This window comes from Pseudophryne corroboree, chromosome 4 (genome assembly GCF_028390025.1).
Source record: "Pseudophryne corroboree isolate aPseCor3 chromosome 4, aPseCor3.hap2, whole genome shotgun sequence".
NCBI lineage: Eukaryota > Metazoa > Chordata > Amphibia > Anura > Myobatrachidae > Pseudophryne > Pseudophryne corroboree.
This window is the reverse complement of record NC_086447.1, coordinates 471,311,898-471,333,931: the sequence shown is the minus strand read 5'-3', so window position 1 is coordinate 471,333,931 and position 22,034 is coordinate 471,311,898. Positions and strand designations below refer to the sequence as shown.

General features: G+C 41.7%; 1 protein-coding gene across 2 annotated transcripts in view; it reads left to right on the top strand.

Moving 5' to 3' along the window:
- The window catches only part of ASCC3 (activating signal cointegrator 1 complex subunit 3), a 1,202,160-nt gene that overhangs the window by 477,066 nt on the left and 703,060 nt on the right, over positions 1-22,034 (top strand). For both annotated transcript variants that reach the window (XM_063917038.1, XM_063917039.1), the window contains exon 11: positions 13,986-14,150. In XM_063917038.1, the coding sequence (XP_063773108.1) occupies positions 13,986-14,150 (165 nt within the window). The remainder of the gene's footprint in view (positions 1-13,985; positions 14,151-22,034) is intronic.

The following is a 22,034-nucleotide window of genomic DNA, read 5'->3' as shown; positions in this document are numbered from 1 at the left end:
TTCTAATCTAGATCAGGGTTACACCGTGATACACTTTCCAAGTTTATTCTGTCTTTTAAAAAGCAGAAATCAGGAGGACTTCTGGTGGGTGGAGCATCGCGATGGCCACTTTTTACTAACGCTCTGTCTCAGCACTGCAGGATCCTAAGCCATCTGTGGTCTAAACTGCCTACTGACAACCTAAAATACCTGCACTGGTTAGCTTAGCTGAAGAGCTTATAGGGTTGTGTCTGTATTGTGCGATACAGATTACCCTTACCCCAGGAGTCCGGCCCTAGAAGGCTGGTCAGCATGGCGAAGGCCGCCCGGAGTGTTAGCCCACTCAAGATCTGTCGCCCCTGTGACTCCTCACCCTCAACATAACCTTCGGGTGAAGTCTTTTCTGCTGGAGGGTATTGTGATTGCCTGCCGTGACAAGTCTCAAGCGTTCGAGTGGCTCTCCAGGACGCGGGGTGTACAGCCTGTATCTTACCTCAGCTACGAGATCCAGTGAGTCTTGATACCAAGGCTCTTACGTTGAATGGAGGCTTCCCTGAAGTGATGTCAGCGGCTCTCCTCACACTGCTCCCCCGGTGACTGCTGGCGGAGCTCCGTCCCTGCACCTAGTTTCTGCGCTCCTGTGACATCTGAGGAAGCGAGCGGGTGAGTGCTTGCCTGGTGGATCCCGGCTCCTGGCATCCGATTCTCTGGGGCGTTCTAACCGCGGCTCTCCCATACTGTTTACCTGGCTGAAGTGGGACACATAGGGGTTGTGTTCCCGCTGCAAGGGCTGCCCCTACAATCAAAAGTGAACCCACATGCTTGGTCCACTAGCAGTATTCCACAGTTGGCTGCAGTGAGGGCTGCTATCCCTATTGTGTTGGAGATGTGCACTGATTGCCTGTGCCCAGCGTAACTCTCTGTGTGTGGACTATTTCACAGTCTTGGGGGGATTATTAGCAGTGTGGTCCTAGTGTTCCTTCCATCTACAATTTGGGCTACCAATACCGCAGCTTCTATTCACTCGATAGTATCTTCCCTAAGCATTATTCCCTTTCTCCCTCCCTTATTCCCCCTAAAGTATCTAAAGTATTTGACTGTTCTATTATTTGTTTGCCGGAGAGACTATTGCTACCTTGACAACAGAGTGTGTCCTCTCTGAGTATATGGTCTCATTGTATAATAATTCCAGCTGGCCCTTACTTTCTTTCTATACAGACTTTGAATTACCAATGCTGCAGCCTCTCCTTGATTTACATTGCATCATCCTCACTGAGCAGTGTACCCTTTCTCTTTCCCTTACCCCCCCCCCCCCCCCCAGTGTATTTTACTATCTGACTGTTTTATTATTTGTCTGCTAAAGAGACTATTGCCATTTATACAATAGAGGGTGAACTCAAGGATTATTCTCAATGTGTGATGATCATAGAGTTGATACACCTTGGGAGTTCTGCTATACATCAGTAAGTCACTCTCTCCTTATCAGAGACTGTACTGAGGTTAGTTTCTTGATTTCAGATTTTTAATGTGCAGCAGCTGCAGCATTGAAGATCTCATCCTGAAGCACTCCAGTACTCAGCAGTACGGATGGTGTAATGGTTAGCATTACTGCCTCACAGCACAGAGGTCAAGGGTTCGATTCCCACCATGGAGTTTGTATATTCTCCCCGTACTTGTGTGGGTTTCCTCCGGGTACTCTGGTTTCCTCCCACAATCCAAAAACATACTGGTAGGTTAATTGGATCCTAACAAAATTAACCCTAGCTTGAATGTGTGTATGTACATGTGATAGGGAATATAGATTGTAAATTCCACTGGAGCAGGGACTGATGTGAATGGCCAAATATTCTCTCTGTAAAGCGCTGCGTAATATGTGCGCTATATAAATAACTGGTAATAAATCATGGTAATAATAAATATTTCAATACCTCAAAACACCTTTCCATGTGGGTAGATATTGCACTATAACCTCCATTCAAATCTATGATGGTTTATTGGTCCCATGTGTCAAGGAAACTATTGTATATTTGTCTGTTTATAATAAGAATATGCAATATTTGACTCTTAGAATTATCATTTTAGTGTTTTAAGGTATAATATATAGTCTAATTGTGACAGAACAAGTCATAAGAGTTTAGTTAAATACTTCTACTATCACTTAGCTATTTTGTGTGCTCTCACTCCACCTATTGACTTAGCTTATTACTGAAGAAACTCAGGAAACTTTGTTAGCTTTATATATAATTATATTTGTTTGACTGTTTATCCTTATTTAACTATAGCAGTGTGCAAAAATAATAATATATTTTAGTAGGTGTTCAATATTTGAAACACTGTTATAGATTATTGTAGTGTATGTAATGTTTTTGCATTAATGACCCATACACAATACTCGGTTCTACATACCTCTATTAGCCTAGATTAGAGGCTAAACTTATTTTCTCTTACTTCCTAGAGGATGCTGGGGTCCACATTAGTATCATGGGTTATAGACGGGCCCACCAGGAGCCATTGACACTTTAAGAGTTTGGGAGTTAGGGCTTGCTACTCCCTCTATGCCCCTCCTACCAGACTCAGTTTAGAAAATGTGCCCGGAGGAGCCGGTCACAGCTAGGGGAGCTCTCCTGAGTAAAATGTTGTTTTAGAGTTTGTTTTACAGGGAGGCTGCTGGCAACAGCCTCCCTGCAGCAAAGGACTAAGGGGGGGAGCTGCAGGGTCTGAGCCACTTTCTCCGCTGACTGGACACCGAGCTCCAGAGGGGTCTATTCGTTATCTGCCACAGGGGACTGCTCGCCCCAGCAGCATGCCGCCACTCCCTTGCAGAGTTGAAGAATCAGTGGCGAGTGAGACACCAACCCCCCTGTCAAGCGGGGGGTTGGTGTGAAGATGACTGCAACAGGGTAGGAGTGCAGTATTAACTGCGCTCCGGGGATGGCTCAGCGGTACATGGTGCAACGCTGTGAGGGGCGCCCTGAGCCAGCGCTACACCCTACACTGGTCCAGAAGCCTGGCGGGGTCCCAGGATCTCAGCCGGCACTAAATCCTCAGGCCAGTATAAGCAGAAGAAGAGCGGGAAGACAGCAACATTTTGGGGGCGGATCTTCTCCGAGCGGACCCAGCAGTTTTTCAGCGCCATTTTCCTGCCTGCACAGCACTGACCAGGAAAGAGTTCCCTCCACAGCAACTCCAGCTATCTGTAAACGGTACCAGGGAGTTGTAGAAGGGGGAAAGGCTGCAATACGACTGTGTATCCTATTAAGGTGCACAGTCAGCACTGACAAAGGGGTCTTCCTTTGGTAAAAGCGCTGCATGTGGGTTGGCTCCAATCTCTGTGTTTCTCTTGCCATTCTTGGTGGTGGGGGGGAACTCTGTCTGCCCTCACCTGTGTGTGTGTGGAGTGTTTGGTGGTCTCCTTTAGCTATGTTCAGGGACACTGTGTCATATGCTGCAGGGGATATGTCCTCACAGGATGATCCCATTCCATGTAATCAGGATAGCACTGGTTTAGCACAGATTCCAGCAAGGGAACCTGGATGGTTTTCCTCTATTAAATCTTGGATTACTCAGATTTCTGACAGGGTTGCGAGTAATGAGTCTGCATCCCAGGTATTAAAGAACACCATGGCAGTATGGCCCGATTCTGGTACCTCAGGATGCCCTGCTATATTCCCCAAAAACGTATTTACATCACACAAGATGACACGGATACTGATTCTGATGTCTCTCTTGCAAAGGGGGTGCAATTAATAATAGAGGCTGTCAGGGATGTGTTAAATATAAATGATACCACACCTGAGCAGGTTGAGGAGGCTTTTTTCACTGAAAATAAGAAAGCCTTGCTAACCTTCCCTGCGTCAAAGGAATTGAATGCTATATTTGAGAAAGCATGGGAAAACCCAGAGAATAAATTCCAGATCCCTGAAAGGGTCCAGGGGGCGTTTCCTTTTCCTGAAGAGGATAGGAAAAAAATGTGAAAACCCGCCTTTTGTTGACACATCTGTGTCCAGACTCTCAAAAAAAAATGGTTTTACTTGTTCCAGGATCTACCGCCTTAAAGGAGTCGGCAGATAGAAAAATTGATAATACACTTAAATCAATGTACACTGTTTCAGGGGCCATATTATGTCCCACTATTGCTAGTGCATGGATTGCGAGGGCTGTAGTAAAGTGGTCGGCTACCTTACTAGAGGATTTGGATACGATGGATAAGAGGGGATGTTGAATTGTTTTTGCGTAACATTCACGCTTCAGCAGGTTTTATGGTAGAATCCATAAAAGACCTGGGTTCCATGGCTGCGGGGATCTCTTCCTTTTCTGTTTCAGCTCGTCGGGGACTGTGGCTGAGCCAGTGGTCTGCCGACGCGGAATCCTGTAAAAGTGTGGAGTCCCTACACTACACAGGCCATGCTCTCTTTGGGGAAGCTTTGGATGCGTGGATATCCACGGCTACAGCGGGTAAGTCTCCGTTTCTTCCCTCAGCTGCTCCTGCTCCGGAAAAATACTTCTCTTCATCAGCATCTCAGTCCTTTTGTCCTAACAAGCCTAGAAAGGCCAAACCGTCCAAAACCTTCTTTAGGGGAGGTTGTGTTAAATCCAAGAAACCTGCTGCAGCAGGTTCCCAGGAACAAAAGCCTGCTTCAGGTACGCCAAAGTCCTCCGCATGACGATGGACCGCGTGTCCTGGAGGTGGGGCCGGTGGGGACGAGACTCAGACAGTTTAGTCACGTCTGGGTTTCGTCCTGCCTTGATCGCTGGGTGATAGATGTTGTGTCCCATGGATACAGGCTGGAATTTCAAAATCTCCCTCCTCACCGATTTTTCAAATCAGGCTTGCCAGTTCTACTGGCAGACAGAACTGTACTACAGGAAGCTGTCCAGAAGTTGGTGGAGGCACAGGTCATTGTACCAGTTCCTCCTCATTTACAAACCACAGGTTACTATTCGAACCTTTTCGTGGTACCGAAACTGGATGGTTCGGTCAGGCCCATTCTGAACCTAAAATCACTGAACCCCTTTCTAAAGGAGTTCAAGTTCAAGATGGAGTCTCTCAGGGCGGTGATAGGTCTGGAAGAGGGGCAATTCCTGGTATCCCTGGATATCAAGGATGCATACCTCCACATTCCGATTTGGCTGCCGCATCAGGCTTATCTCCGTTTTCCATTATTGGACTGTCATTTCCAGTTCCAGGCCCTACCATTCGGCCTCTCAACAGCACAGAGGGTGTTCACCAAGGTGATGGCAGAGATGATGGTTCTCCACAAACATCATTCTATATGTGGACAATTTGCTGATAAAGGCATCGTCCAAGGAGAAAATTTTGCAGTCCATTGTTCTCACAATGCACCTACTCAGAGTCCACGATTGGATTCTGAATCTCCCAATGTCACATTTGGAACTGACCCAGAGGTCTTTTCTGGGGGATGATCCTCAACACAGAAGTGCAGAGGGTGTTTCTTCTGCAGGAAAAGGCATTGGTGATACAAACAATGGTCTGGGATGTCCTGAAGCCAGCCCGGGTGTCAGTTCGTCACTGCATTCGCCTTTTGGGAAAGATGGTGGCCTCTTACGAGGCTCTCCCAATACGGGAGGTTCCATGCTCGGGCCTTCCAACTGTATTTCCTTAATAAGTGGTCAGGATCTCATCTCCACATGCACCAGAGGATTTGTCTGTTGCCAAAGGTCAGGATTTCACTCCTCTAGTGGCTCCAATTGCCTCACCTTCTGGAGGGCCACAGTTTCGGGATTCAGGACTGGGTCTTTCTAACCACAGATGTGAACCTTTGGGGCTGGGGCGCAGTCAATCAGGGGGACACATTCCAAGTAAGGTGGTCAAGTCTGGAAGTCGGCCTGCCCATCAACATCCTGTAAGTAAGAGCCATCTACAACGGTCTTCTTCAGGCGGCCCATCTTCTAGGAAATCGGGCCATTCAAGTGCAGTCGGACAATGTAACGACAGTGGCCTACATAAACTGACAGGGCGGAACGAAGAGCTGAGCTGCAAGTCATAGGTGATAAGAATCATCCTCTCGGCAGAAAGACACACGTTGGCGCTCTCAGCCATCTTCATTCCGTGAGTAGACAACTGGGAAGCAGACTTCCTCAGCAGACACAATCTCCATCCAGGGGAATGGGGTCTCCAAGGAAATTACAGACCTTTGGGGGTTACCCCAAATAGACATGATGGCCTCTCGTCACAACAATAAGTTTCAACGCTATTGTTCCAGGCCGAGGGACCCACAAGCAGTGGCAGTGGACACCTTGGTGTCTCCATGGGTGTTCCGGTCGGTGTATGTGTTTCCACCTCTTCCGCTCATTCCACTCGTAGAGTTCTAAAGCTTGTAAATGAGATCAAGGGTTCAGGCAATCCTCATTGCTCTGGACTGGCCAAGGCGGTCTTGGTACGCGGGCCTTCTGAATCTCTTGCAGGAAGAGCCGAGGCCTCTTCCTCTTCAAGAGGATCTGCTGCTGCAGGGTCTGTTCGCCTATCAAGACTTAACACGCTACGTTTGACGGCATGGAGGTTGAACGCCTGATACTAGCTCAGAAGGGCATTCCGAAGTATGTCATTCCTACCCTGATACAGGCTAGGAAAGGGGTAACGTCTAAACATTACCATCGTATTTGGAAGAAATATGTTTCTTGGTGTGAATCCAAGAAGTTTCCTACGGTGGAGTTTCAACTCGGACGGTTTCTCCTCTTCCTGTAAGCAGGTGTGGTTATGGACCTGAGGCCCTCTCCATCTTCTTCCAGAAACAATTGGCTGCCCTCCCTGAGGTTCAGACTTTTTTTGAAGGGAGTTCTGCTTATCCAACCTCCCTTTGTACCGCCTACGGCGCCTTGGGACCTTAACGTGGTGTTGCAGTTTCTCCAGTCGGATTGGTTTGAACCTTTACAGGAGGTTGAAGTCAAATTTCTTACTTGGAATGTGGTTACGTTGTTGGCCTTAGCTTCTGCTAGACGTGTGTCGGATTTAGGGGCTTTGTCCTGTTAAAGTCCTTACTTGATCTTCTACGAAGGTAGAGCTGAACTCAGGACACATCAGCAGTTTCTTCCGAAGGTTGTGCCGACATTTCATATCAATCAACCTATTATGGTGCCAGTAGCTACTGACTCCTCAATTACATCAAAGTCCTTGGATGTTGTAAGGGCTCTGAAGATATATGTGAAGAGATCTTCTCGTCACAGAAAGTTGGACTCTCTGTTTGTCCTTTATGATCCCAAGAAGATTGGGTGTCCTGCTTCTAAGCAGACTATTTCTCGCTGGATTAAGTTCACTATCCAACACGCTTATTCTGCGGCAGGACTGCTGTGTCCAAATTCTGTTAAGGCCCACTCTACTCGTAAGGTGGGGTCTTCCTGTGCGGCTGCCCGGGGTCTCTCTGCATTGCAACTTTGCCGAGCTGCAACTTGTTCTGGGTCGAACACGTTTGCAAAGTTTTACAAGTTTGATACTTTTGCCTCTGATGATCTGAAGTTCAGTCAATTAGTTCTGCAGGATCCTCCGCGCTATACCTTCTGTTCTGGGAGCTTTGGTACATCCCCATGGTACTAATGTGGACCACAGCATCCTCTAGGACGTAAGAGAAAATAGGATTTTGGTTACCTACCGGTAAATCCTTTTCTCGTAGTCCGTAGAGGATGCTGGGCTCCCGCCCAGCGCTTCGTTTTCCTGCAACCGTTCTCTGGTTCAGTACGACTTTGTTTAGTTATGTATTGCATTGTTACTTGGTAAGTAATGTTTCAGCAGTTGCTGAGTTTTCAAGCTAAGCTAGCTTGATGTGCCTTGTTATGTGTGACCTGGTATGAATCTCACCACTATCTGTGTTAAATCATTCTTTCAAAGATGTCCGTCTCCTCGGGCACAGTTTCTAGACTGAGTCTGGTAAGATGGGCATAGAGGGAGGAGCCAGCCTACACTCTCAAACTCTTAAAAGTGCCAATGGCTCCTTGTGGACCCATCTATACCCCATGGTAGTAATGTGGACCCCAGCATTCTCTACGGACTATGAGAAAATGATTTACCGGTATGTATCCAAAATCCTATTTTATGGGTTAAACTATTTACCTACAATACATTGTTGAATTATTTCAGTTAGTATATTCAGGTGATATTGGCAACATAGTTTAGTCTAGTTGGGTTGTTGCGATCTCCTTAAATAACCCTCTTCTCAGCAACATTTCTTATTCCTTTACTATATGATATAGCAACTGCATTATTACATTGAAAGATGTCTCAGTATGCTTCTTTAACCAGATAGGTACTGCATACAGTATATATATATATATATATATATATATATATATATATATATATTTTTTATTTTTTTTTTCTTTTTATTTTTTTCCCCCCCTGTGTATGGATGGATAGAATTTTAAACAGGGTCACACACTTACCACAAAGAATGGCTAAACACACACACAAAATCTCAACAAACGAAACATACTTAATCACCATCTTTGACACCTCAAGAAGATTCACAATCTTCAATGTCTACATCTCACATTAACCCCCCTTCCCCTAACTCTGATTTATCGCATGACGACGACTCCTCCTTATTCCCTCAGCTGTATAAGAAACTGGATAATTTACAGGAGTCGATGGGGAACAAGCTAGATTCCATTCAGATATCTATCAATACCATGTTGTCCAAAGTTGAGTCAAACACTATAATAAATAATGACTTATAACAAAGAACAAGTGACAATGAAGATGCTAAACTCACTCTGCAAAATACTGTTGATTTAAACAATAAAATAATAGACCTCTCTAACAGGTTAGATGACCAAGAAAAGCGCAATAGGCAGAACAACTTGAGATTCGTTGGGATACCTGAGTCCATTAAAGGGTCGGAACTCAGTGATTTACTTAGTGTTGACCTTATACACATCCTTCAGGTACCTTCTTCAAATGGCACAGTAGCTATAGAACAATTTCACCGTATAGGACTTGAACGCACATCGGAAATTTTCTCTCCTAGGCATGTGATAGCAAGATTCTTAGACTTCAGGGATAGAGAAAATATTTTGAGGGCGTATAGAAAAGTCCAGTCACTTCAGATTTGATATTTCAAAATTCTAATTTTTCAGGACTTCTCTGCTGCTTTGACAGTAAAGAGAAGGGAATTCTCACCGATTTGTAAAATGCTCTATGAGAAACAGATTAAATTTACTTTGCAATATCCTGCTAAATTGAGGATTTTCCTGGATGGTAAATCCACTTTGTTTGAAAGCCCTCAAGCAGCTAAAAGATTTTTTGAAAATACACCTATTCTCACTCCAGCCATTAACTCATCTGTTCCTACATTAGCCAATGATGAGGTTCCTCCTAACGGTTGAATATTAACAAAACCTTTATAATTCATGCCAATATATAAATGTTAAACTTTATGACATATGTTGATTTTATGAAAGTGTGCAGATACTATATGCACTTACCAACTTCAAAATATTGTTTTTTGTTCTTTTTGATGTCAGTTCTTCGATAAAGCTTTATAAGCTTTAATTCTATTGCCTTACTTATTCTACTTTTACCTTTTTCTTTTTTCTGCTCCTTTTTTAATTTTTTCTGGTGTCGATTCTGGCATTGGCTTCAAGGTATACTCTGACGTAACTTTTGTACATTTGACATTCATACTTCTATATACATGTGATACTATGTCTAGATTACTGGGCTACTCTACCCTTTTTATTGAAAATTGTACATTATGCGCGTTAATCTTAATTCTTAAATGATGACATCTTCTAATAATCATATCCCATCTCCGATCACAACAATTTCACATTTACGTTTACTCTCATGGAATACTGCCTGCCTTAATTCGGCAATTAAAAGGAAAAAAGGGTCCACACACCTTAAAACATATAATGCCGACCTCATATTACTTGAAGAAACCCACTGGGTAAATGGTCCTTATGCTAAACTGTCAGCTCCGTTGATAGGGGATTGCGTGGCAGCCCCTTACAAAAAAAAAGAAAAGATGTGTAGCCATCCTGTTTCATAAATGCTTAAATTATAAGATTCTTGATTTGACAATTGATCCCAATGGCAGATTTATATTGCTACATATAAAAATATTTGGTGAAAAATTCACTATACTTAATATTTACGCTCCAAAATTTCTAATATATTAATGAAAACAAATACTTCCAATCTCATCATAGGTTGTAACTTTAATCTAATTATTGATGCAACCCTTGATAGATTACCTTCACTATTTTCACTACCAAAGTCAAATCGGGATGGTTTACGTCTATTATTATCTCATCATACCCTATTAGACCCATGGAGATTATTAATTCTCAATAGTAAAGTATTTACAAATCACACGTTTTTACTCGTATAGATCATATTCTAGCCTCAGACTTATTATTCCCCAGGTTCTTTAAAGCTCATATAAGCAATATTCTTATTTCCGACGATGCGCCAATCACATTTAATATAGCCTTATCTTCTCCTATATCCAAAAGCAATACATGACGATTCTCATCGTATCTTTATGCTAACAAAGACTTTAAAAACACCTAAAATACAGTTGGGAGGTCTATGTAGAAACAAATAGACTTCACATTGATGACCCAGTAATATTCTGGTCAGCCTCCAAACCCATTATGACGGGTCAAATTATTGCCTATATGGCCCAAAAACTTAAAAATTATAAATTCAAACTAACATTTTAAAAGATAATTTGAAAACCACCAATCAAATTTATTTAAGCCATACTACTGAAAGACATAAAAATTTGTATATGCAACAAAAACAACTTCAAGATGCATTTCTTTCTAAAGAAGCCCAATCAAAGGTATAATATATGAAAAATAAGTATTTTTGTTGGGGTGGAAAATCAGGAAAACTCTTGTCTTATATGGTGAAGCAACAGACCACAAATTTACAGATCTCTAGATTAGAAAAAAACTGAATGGATATTATTCAACCCAAAAAGAAATATCACAACAATTTCATAATTACTGCTCAAATCTTTATTCTGAAATGCCAGATCTACCCTTATGGGTCAGTTCTCTTTTAGATATTATTCACTTACCAAAGTTAAGCACACAACTAGTATAACATTTGGAAGATGACATTACAGAAGATGAAATCAAAGTGGCTATACAAAATCTTAAATTAAATAAATCTCCAGGTCCTGATGGATTAAGTGGAGAATATTATAGGATATTACGAGATAGTTTTATTCCAATACTCAAAAATATATTTCAATTACTATTTAAAGGTAAACCTATTTATAGCAATTTCAATTAAGCTCATACTATTCTATTACCGAAACCTAATAAAGACCTAGAACTAATAGATTAATTTAGGCCAATAACACTTCTACATGTGGACTTTAAATTATTGTCAAAAATTATGTCAACACGAGTACAAGCTATAATACCATCAATAATTACGCAACACCAATTAGGAATTACACACTGAATAGATTCAGAAAAAACATTCAATAAAATCTCATGGAAATATTTTTAGCAGATATTAGGAAAAATAAATGTTTGTCCTTGCTTTACCAATTTGATTAGATTTTTTTTTATAATGAGCCCAAAACCATCCTTATGATTAATTAATAATTTTAGTGATCCAGTTTCTCTTAGAGGTACCAGACAAGGTTTCCCCATGTCTCCACTTTTATTCAATATAGCATTAGATCCTTTATTGAGAATTATTCAAGACATGGCGGCTTTTAAAGGTATTAAGATTGGAATACACTCTCTTAAATAGTTTATTTCTAATCCCAAAAATAGTTTACAGATAAATATGGATACTATTAAACAATTTGGTCTTATATCCATAACTTTTGGGGCTGCCACATAATCAGACATTTTTTGAAAACACATTTTACAGTTTTTAATCTCGAATATAACCCCGGATTTTCAATTAACAACTGAATGGGCGATATTGGGGAGTTATAACATCAAATTATCTTTTCCAATAAAAATTTTTTTAACAATTATCTCAGCGGAAGCCCGTAAATGTATCTTACATCAATGGATTTCTCATACGCCTCCAAGTATTAAAGTGTTTCAAGAGAAACTTTTTATTTTTTTATTATTTTCTCTTTTTCTTCTCTATTCTCTTTTTTTTTTTCTTACTTCTACTTTTATTGGTTCCCTTTCTACTTTCTTTCTTGTCTGCTCTTTTTTCTTCCTCTTACATTAGATATACATAATCAGTGACTGTGTTAAAATAAAAACACAAATTATTTTACGTGTTTGATGTGTAATTGATGTGTAATTGATAGTATTTTTTAAGTTACATTTTGTCATATTAGAAAATTGTAAAGATTGGCCTTTATTAAATATCTGTATTCCTTTATCACAACATATTAAAATCTCTGTTAAAATACTTACATTTCTTAAACATATCAAATTTATATATGATTTAAATACGTGTAAAAGCATGTTCTCTTCTCATTGTTGGCGATGTATGTATATTGACAACCTTTCCTCAATAAAAATTATATTAAAAAAAGCAGAAATATGGGATCACCTTTTAATATCTTTGATCTGTTTTCATGTCAATGTTAAACATAAGTATATTATATATATATATATATATATATATATATACATACATACAGTGTGTATATATATATATATATATATATATATATATACACTGTGTGTATGTATATATATATATATATATATATATATATATATTAATATATATATATATAAATAAACACACACGTGACCCCCTATGTGGGGCCACTTGCACTCCCTCTGATCGCTGGATGGGGCATGGCCATGCCTTGTCCATGTACTCGTGGCAATGTCTGCTCTTAGCAGTCATTCAGGGATCATCTAGATGGCTGTATTTGGACCCAGATATTAGGGAACACTGTGACACTGAAATCTTCCTCATTAAATGTAGTCAGTGGTTTTTGAAAAATCTAAAGCTGTTGCTCCAAATAAATAGCCTCCTAGATACATATAACAAAATGTAATCTAAATTTTTGACTCATCAAAAATGAATTCCTAACATATTATTTTTAAATATCCTATTTACTTTATTAGAAAATAAAATTCACATTTTGCGTTCTACCATAGAAGACTGTAGAGTTTGTATTGTGACATCACTAACTTAGTGGATATGGTCTGTGTTCATACCAACTGTCAACATAGCGAAATTATTTTTTATTAGCAGTTGATTATATTAGATAGATAACGGGTATATTTTAATACCTTAGTGTGTAGTTGGGGTACAGAAGCTCAGATGTGTACACTGTGTGTGGCACTGAAGCCATACTATTCAGTAAATATAGTAGTCAACTTTTAAATGAGTTTTTAATGCATGTAACTTAATCCGATCTCATCTCAGTGTAAGCTTCATTATCTTCATCCAACAGAAAAAATGCAGCCCCAGACCAAATATTCTGCCGAAGCAGAATCGCGTGGCATGTGTATACTGTATCTGTATATTTCACATTAACTGTCCAATTAAATAATGCTCACCTTGATTTGATGGAAAAAAACCCAAATACCTTTATATTTTGTCCAAGAGGCAAACTTTTAAACTTAAATTAAAGACGTATGAGACATTTGATATACAGCAGGTACCACAAGTGTCAGATGGGGCATGTAGGGCCCATTGGGGGAATGCAGTGGCAGGGGCCCATGTTAAGGAGTGTGGCCAGAGTCTAAAGGGGGTGTCTCTAGCCGCCACATTAGTTTGCCTAACCATTTTGCATGGGCTAGGCCCCTTGATAAATATATACAGTAAATACTGTAGTGCATGCATTATAATGTACTATATTAATAACAGCACAGTCCGGAGCCTGATTCCTAGATGATGGGTTGGACCCCAAGGCAGTGAGGCTCATTGGTGGTTTCCCTGTACCCCTGTGGGCCAGTCCCAACTTTGGGTACCACAGTCACTTACGGATGACATTTGATCTTATTAGGAGACAAATTTTTCAGCTTCAAAGATGTTCTCTGTGCTCTTAAACTGATTTAAATAGATTCAAGTAAATATATCAATGCTTTTGTTTACACAGATGCTAGTGACTACACCAGAGAAATGGGATGTTGTTACTAGAAAGAGTGTTGGAGATGTGGCACTTTCCCAGCTTGTGAGACTACTGATACTAGATGAGGTACATTTGCTACATGAAGACAGAGGTCCGGTCTTGGAAAGTTTAGTGGCACGGACATTACGACAGGTAAGCACAGAGTCTAGTATACTGTATTTTGCCTTTTTACAAACAGGGATCTCAGTAGCTTGTATTGCTTGCTTGTACAGTATTTATTGTCAAACTCTGCCTTCTGCTGCTTCATCCAGTACCAGATGGTAGAAATTTCCTGGGAAAATAGGTTAGAGAGACTGTTTTGCATGACAAATCAAAAACTACAGGTTTATTTTGACTTTCCATTTTGTACATGCATCCACTTGAAGAGTATTGTGTAGCTATTTCCAGCAGTTCTTTCTGTCAGATATTCATTTATTCATGTTCATCTAATGCTATATTTTTCGCACTTGTGTTTGTAGTATATTAATTGTAAAGATGTGTCATACATCTTGCCTCAATACGCCACGCAGCCTGTTTCTAGGAAAACACTGTAGCGTAGCATTTTGTATGAATATAAATCCACGGTCGCACATGGAATATAACTCACTAAACAAATAGTAAACTGCTGCGACCTCTGCAGCTGCAGTCAAAGTGGACTCTGGGTATCACTCAACACCCCAAAATACAGAAATACACAACGAAAGGTGAATGCTACTTCAACTGCGCACAGCCTGTTGACCCACAATGGGTACATTACACATATAGGTAGAGGTCAGTCAATGAAAAGATAAGAGATTGTCTTTCAATTCTTCCTAGTTCATCTTTAATAGGATTCCCTCTGGGTTGGTCCAATGTCCCTCAAAAAGAAAGATGGAAGAGCAATATCGTGTGATATGTCTTTGATATGATGGGGTTTCAATACCAGTCCCTGAGATGTAGGAGTGTGATTTGTACCGTACTCACATCTCTATAAATGATACTCCACACGTAAAGGTTTCTTTTTTGGTCCAAATTTTCCTATCTGGATGGATGGTGTCATTATATCCTTTCCATTTCTTGAAGTGTCATATCTCGAAAGGAGAAAAATAGAAGAGAGACAACCCAATGACTAAATCACAAGGGCATCGGTTCAAAAAATATATACTATATAGTAGGGAAGCTTAGGTGGGCGTACTGTACTTACAGTCCGTAAGTACTTATAAAACTCATAAAGTTATCTTTAAGTGTTTTGATAGGAGAAAAACACTACGGAAGGACAAGTGTACCCCACTTACAGTGTTCCAACTGGTAACGTGCCCGTAGCGTTTTCTTTTTTCCACTTAATCCTAAATAGTGGAACTCTGATAACTGGTACTCCCAATCTCTGTATAAATAAAAATTGTGTATCAGGAGTGGAAGTAGGATAAAAATAATTTATTCTTAAAAACGTCCAAACACATAACAAAAAAATGGCCTTAACCCTTTGTGACCATCCAGGAGATGTAAAACACAATCACCAAGGTGCGACGAATCCGGATTATCTCACCTTAAAGAAGAGTGGCCTGGAGAGTCCTTTAGGTAACTAGTAGCTCTCACACCAACGCGTTTCGACCGTGGTCTTTGTCAAGGTGTGTGCTGAGGGCAACTTCTAGAATATTTATACCCATGAACAGGAAGTACCTTAATTCTGGGAGGGGTCAGTGGCAATAAACTTCATAGTGGGGACATCATAAAATACTGAATTTATAAACACAAATGCTAATATATGTTTCTATGTGCTGAAAAACCTACATAGGTCACTATTCCATGAATTATACACGCTGTTTTGTACTTAATTATGCCGCCATGCGTTCCACCCGACGATGGTGGAACGCATAACTTCCGTCGGAAGTGAAGACATATCCGATGTTCATGCTGGTACACAATTCTATATGCGTTCCACCGTCCATGGTGGACCACATAATTTCCGCCGGAAGTGATACTCCGCTGCTTGGGGCTGCAGCAGGCGAGATCTTAACATGCGTTCCACCTGATCATGACAGAACGCATATCACGCGGAAGTGATGCTCCACTGCTGGAGACCAAACTCATCCACAGTGGAGCGTAAATAAATCAGTACTGGTTTCCCTTATACAATCAATTGGGTAATAAAAGCACATAAGAGCAAATTGTACCTACTGTAGATGGATAATACTGATCTCAGAAAAACAATAAGAATAATTACAGCTTATTCAATATTCATATAGGGATCAGAGATGTTTACTATCTGAATGAATAAATTTCATAATTCGTTCCTTATACAGTCGATTAAAAATAGAGGCACATTACAACAGCAATTAGATCTATTAGGGTGGTACTGATCTTTTTATATATTAAATACAAAGATTATGAATGGTCAAACCTCATTCAATATTCCCATAACATAAACCCTGTCCACAGTATAAACAAATGATGTAACTTAATAATAACTATGGCAGGCTATGTCTGATGAGAGGAATAAGGGAAAAAGGAGAATGTTAAGGGATTCTCATTATAACAGATAACTGTCCCTATCGTCTGAGATGAATAGAGCAATAGTCCCTTTAATGAGTCAAACTGCTACAGATGGACCATTCTCTGGGGGACAGATGGATCTTTTCTTCAAAATAAGCGATTTTCCCAGGATTCTACTTTTTCTTCTTACAGAAACCAGTTGGTCTTAAAATCAAGGTTCATACCCTTGGGTTGTAGGGTTCCCAAATTGAAGATGATCTTCATTTCTGTTTCTTGCCAAAATTTCCTCAATATTATTTTTTCTCCAATTCTTTGGTGCTAATTGTATTCCATAAAAAAGGGTGATCTCTGAAGGTTTGCACATATGGTCTTTCTTAAAATGTGACGAGATTCCATGGGTATCCAAGCCTTTCTTAATATTCCTAAGGTGTTCGCTCATTCTTTCCTTTAATTTCCAAGTGGTTCTCCCAACATACTGTTTGTTGCACGTACACTTTACCAAATATACGTTTTTACTATCGCAGGTGATGAAGTCCTTGATATCAAAATTTTTCTTATTCGAAGTCGATGTATACTTTGTAATTGTGGACTCACGACTCTAGCAGTTTCAACACATTTGGCACATGCCGCATCTGTAGAACCCTTTTGACTGGATGGTCCTGATACCTCTTGGTGCCTCTATTGCACTTCTAACCACCTTTTTCTTGATGTTGTCTGCTTTACGATAAACAAACCTTGGATTTTTTGTTAGGTGGTTTTTAATTACAGGATCTTGAAGGAGTAGACCCCAATTCTTCTTAATGATATATTCAAACTCCTTATGTTGGCTGCTGAATTTGGTGATAAACGTGTTTTTCTTTTCTTCTTCCCTTCTAACTTCGCTGACCTCTTTGGATCTCAACATACAACTTTTATCAGTGGTTTCGTATTCCTGATGGAGGATCCTTATCATGAATACGAAACCACCGATAGAAGTTGTATGTTGAGAATACATTATTAAGATGAATTGGAACCAGAAACCCCACTGTTCCTATTCACTGGTTGGCGGTTCCAGCGCTTGTGAATGGTGGATGGTGTGAGATCCTCGTAGATCTGGATGTGCATGTGCAATGGTAGAGACGTCTCTGAAAGCTTAGACAATTTTGTGTTGTAATGGAGGCAGACTATGACCTCTCTAGGGTAATGGTCTGTTGATGGCTTGGTTCTATAGGCCCAATCAAACAAGCAATCCTCAGTGGAAATGTCCTGAACCAAATGTAGAAATGTGTCTTTTAGAAAAGCTGGAAGGGAAGATGCTGACACGGATTCAAGAATATGCCGAAGACAGCTGTTCTCAAGATCCTCATGTTTGTATCGTAACACTTCAAACTGGTTTCTCAGCAGAGTAATTTCCTGATTCATAGCTCCTTGTGAGCGACAGATTTCATTAGTTTTGGACTCCAAAAAGCCTGTGCTGACACCCAATATAATGTCAGACTTGAAATCCTCAACAGCATTTTTCAATTTGTTGATGGAACATGGGGGGTCATTCCGAGTTGATTGTAGCTGTGCCAAATTTAGCACAGCTACGATCAGGCACTCAGACATGCGGGGGGACGCCCAGCACAGGGCTAGTCCGCCCTGCATGTCAGTGCCCCCCCCCCCCCCCCCCTGCAGAAATGCAAAAGTGTCGCACAAGTGGTGATGCTTTTGTATCTCAGGAGTTACTCATGGCCAGCGCAGCTCCTGCAGCTGGCCGGGAGAACCTCTTCGCTGCCCCGGGTCGCAGCAGTTGTGTGTAACGTCACGCAGCTGCCGCGGCCCGCCCCCCCCAACGTACGGCCGAGCCTGCGTTGGCCGGACCGTGCCCCCTAAATTGCGGCTTAACGCCGTTGTCTATCCCCCTCCCGCTCAGCGACCGCTTCTGCCTCAGAGGCGATCGCTAGGCAACGACGGCTGGCATACGCCGGCGCACTGCGGTGCAGTTCTGACCCGATCGCTGCGCTTCGATTAACTGCAGCGAGCGATCTGGTCGGAATGACCCCCATGATCCCATAGATTGTAAGCTTGCGAGCAGGGCCTTCCTACCTCTGTCTGTCTGTCTGTTTTTAAACAGTTTTGTTCTATTACTGTTGTTCTTATTGTGAAGCGCAACGGAATATGCTGCGCTATATATGAAACTGTTGATAAATAATAAATAATCTTAACGTCGTACACCAAATTTCAGTAGAAACAGTCTCGGGTGATTGAGAGAGGTTTGGTGTGGGAGGGTTTGCAGAGTCAGCAGGTTATGTATTAGATTTCCAAAGAAGTTGGATCCTGTACTGTGGGTCGATTTTTTTAGGACATATCTGCAGGTGAAAGATGCGGGTTGATAGCTATAATAAAGAATTGCGTTAGGGGAGTAAACACCTTTGCAAGGAACCAGTTACTAAGGAAGGGGGGCCTAGTTTGCACATCATATTTAGGTAATGAGGTGCTACGCTGCTTGAGACTTAATACAATGTACAGAGGGAAAAAGATGCAGGTGCACTATCTCACACTAGCTCAACCTGTAATAACCAGAGGCATTTAGCATAATCCTGGCCAGGGCTATGAGCATACCCACCGCACCAGGGTAGCCTCTCATTGGGTAAGTCCCTAACACTAACTGCAGGGGTTCAGGTCCGGGAGGCAGGACACCCCAAAGCCACTCAGCCAGACAACCCCAGGGCACTGCAAGATTGATACAAGTAAACCCCTGCAGTTAGTGTTAGTGACTTACCCAATGAGAAGCTACCTTGGTGTGGTGGGTAAGCTCATAGCCCTGGCCAGGATTATGCTAAATGCCTCTGGTTATTACAGGTTGAGCTAGTGTGAGATAGTCCACCTGCATCTTTTTCCCTCTGACCATTGCAAGGCATATTGTTTATTTTTAAGAGTTCATAAGGCCACAGGGTAGTTGAATCTCAGAAATACATCAAGGTGCAGGTGAGTCTGTGGTGCAGTAAATATTAACCAATGAGAACAGTACATTTAGTGGTAGAATTGAGGTAGTACAGCAGTATTTATAAAGAAGACTAAGTGTAACTGGAATCAACCTGCTGTAATCACACTTCAGGCATCCACAAGCCTGTGGACACATATATTATGCCCTTGAAGCTGCCTGTGATGTTAAGGGGTCAGGGTGCATGCTGCAAGATGTGAAAAGGAGATAACAGGTGCTGAATATGCATGCAATAGTGACCAAAAATAAACTTTCACCTCCCAATATGGGAAATGGCGGCTGCTGCAGGACCAATGTTAGATGTTGCATTGGTTATCAAGTCCCAGATAAAGCACAGTGTAAGCATGTCCAGAGAGTCAAGACCAGGCTCCGCAAAGCCCTGGGGGCTTGCCACAGGCCCAAGGGAGTACTTCAAAATGGCTGGTGGAGTCAATTTGCCTGCATGATTTATAAGAGGCACTAGGATCCTGCAGGCTGGAACTTAAGAGAGGAGCAGGGTGTGACTTTACCGGAGCTCTTGATCTGGCTAGCATGCAGGAGACTTATCAGTAACAAGCAGGGATGTGAAGTAGACATCAGGAAGGTTCCATGTGGCAGTTCCAGCAGAGCAGTCACCACAAGCAGGGAGCAGGGGCAGTTCAACGGCAAGGAGAAGAGGTTGTGTCCTCAGGATGTGCACCAGTCAGTAGGCTGGGTAGCAAAGAGGCAGTGCTGTCACAGGAAGGGAGGCAGAGCTGCAATGCAAGGTGGCATCCACAGACAAGATTGTCAGCTCTGCAGTCAGCAGGGGTCATACATAGAACTCATAGCCTCAGAGGGTACATGATGTTAGGAAGCTGGAAGTAGGTGGTGATCTCAGGCAGCGCCAGGGCTGTCCTCACTGTGGCCAGATTTTCAGGATGATGGGCTCTGCTGCAGATGTCCAGTCCGTTGCTGTGGAGCAATGTGAGTAGCCTGCAGTCAGATGGATGTAAGCGGCAGTGAGGCAGATGAAGTTACATGGCAGCCAGGTAACCACAACATTGTCATCGGCAGAGCAGGAGCCATCACGCACCACCTGAGGGGGTCTCAAAGTTTAGGCCATGGCTGCAGGAGGTCCGGCAGACCGCAGACCCTGAGGGGGCTCCAGTCAGGTAGGATACGGTACTGGAAAATACTGCAGCTGCTGCTAGGAGGCTGGTAGGATAAGTGTGCAGCGAGTGGGGACAGGTGAACCCCTGTAAAAATGCTATTGGTGATAGCCTTTCAGGTGACCAATTGGGCCACGCCCTCAAAGCCCTTTTCTTTTTATATCGCCACAGCACCATGGGCAACAACGACAGTGGTTATAACTGGTGTTCTTGGGATCACTGCTATACCTTATCCAGGCAATTATATTATCAAAGCAGATTCTGCAGAAATGTCTAAGGATAAATAATCAGCACCCTGTCCACTTAGGGAATCAAATCTAGTCAAATTGGTGGTGTTTGCTGCCTTAACGGGCGAAAGGAATCTAGTTTCTCTTTTACAAAATTAAATGGTCAACAAAGTTCTTTCTGGCGCTGGTTCCCCCAATTGAAGAGTTGGTGGTTTCTTAAAACAAACTGTATTTTATTGATGATTAATCATAGGGCATAGTCTTAATGGCAACAATCTGATACATCAATTTTGCATAAACTTGAACATTTCTCGGAAGTGCTGCCCGCTTCTTCAGACATTCTGGCAGTCATCTTACAAACATTATTGTATTTGATTGTTATCTAGAATTTATGCATAGACAAATAAATGTTATTTGACACCAAGCAACATACATTGTTTCTCTCAGAGCACAACATTCTGTCTTTACAGTCCATAATCAGGTGGTTTTTTTTTTTTGTTTTTTTTTTACAAAAAGGCCTGGTATCAGTGCATCTTTGCATGACGGTGCTAGGGTAGATGGTGTCTATATTCAAAGCAGCCCAGTTCATTCGAGTCTACTTTTGATTGTCCCAGATAGAGTTTGTTAATGTGGAAGAAGCCCCATATTTATTTAGCATTTCAGTTCTTCAGCCTGTCACCACAGTTCTGCCAATTCCTTCTGTGGAGGTTGCCAAGCAGTAATCTCAGCAGAGGTCATCTAGTTGTCATATGGAATTGGTTACTGATACCACAGACGTAGCCTCAGAGGCTCATGGCTGTAAATCAATCAATCAATCAATCAATCAGTCAATCAATCCACTTTTCTGGATTGCTTCCCTCAAGAAAAGTCTTTTCATCTGATATATGTAGTATTTTAAAACGACAATTAGTAAACGTAGAGCGGTGGCCACCCGAAAGCACATGGGAGGCACAAAGAGTGCCTGCATCATAAAGGATGTTCAAACCAGGCGTTGAAAACTGTGAAACAGATTCTTTCTGCAAACATGACCTAAATCCCGGGGAGCAGTTGCTGCATTTAGAGAACTTCCAGGAACTGGTGATCAAATTAGATTAACAGGATGTCAAAATGATGATGGCGAGGTTAAACCACAATGTAAATAACTACTGCACAAGGAGCAGAGATCCTTGAACAATCTTGTAGATGTTATGATGGTCTATTGAAATATTTCCTCTTTCATGCTGTCTGGAGTATACTGGAATTG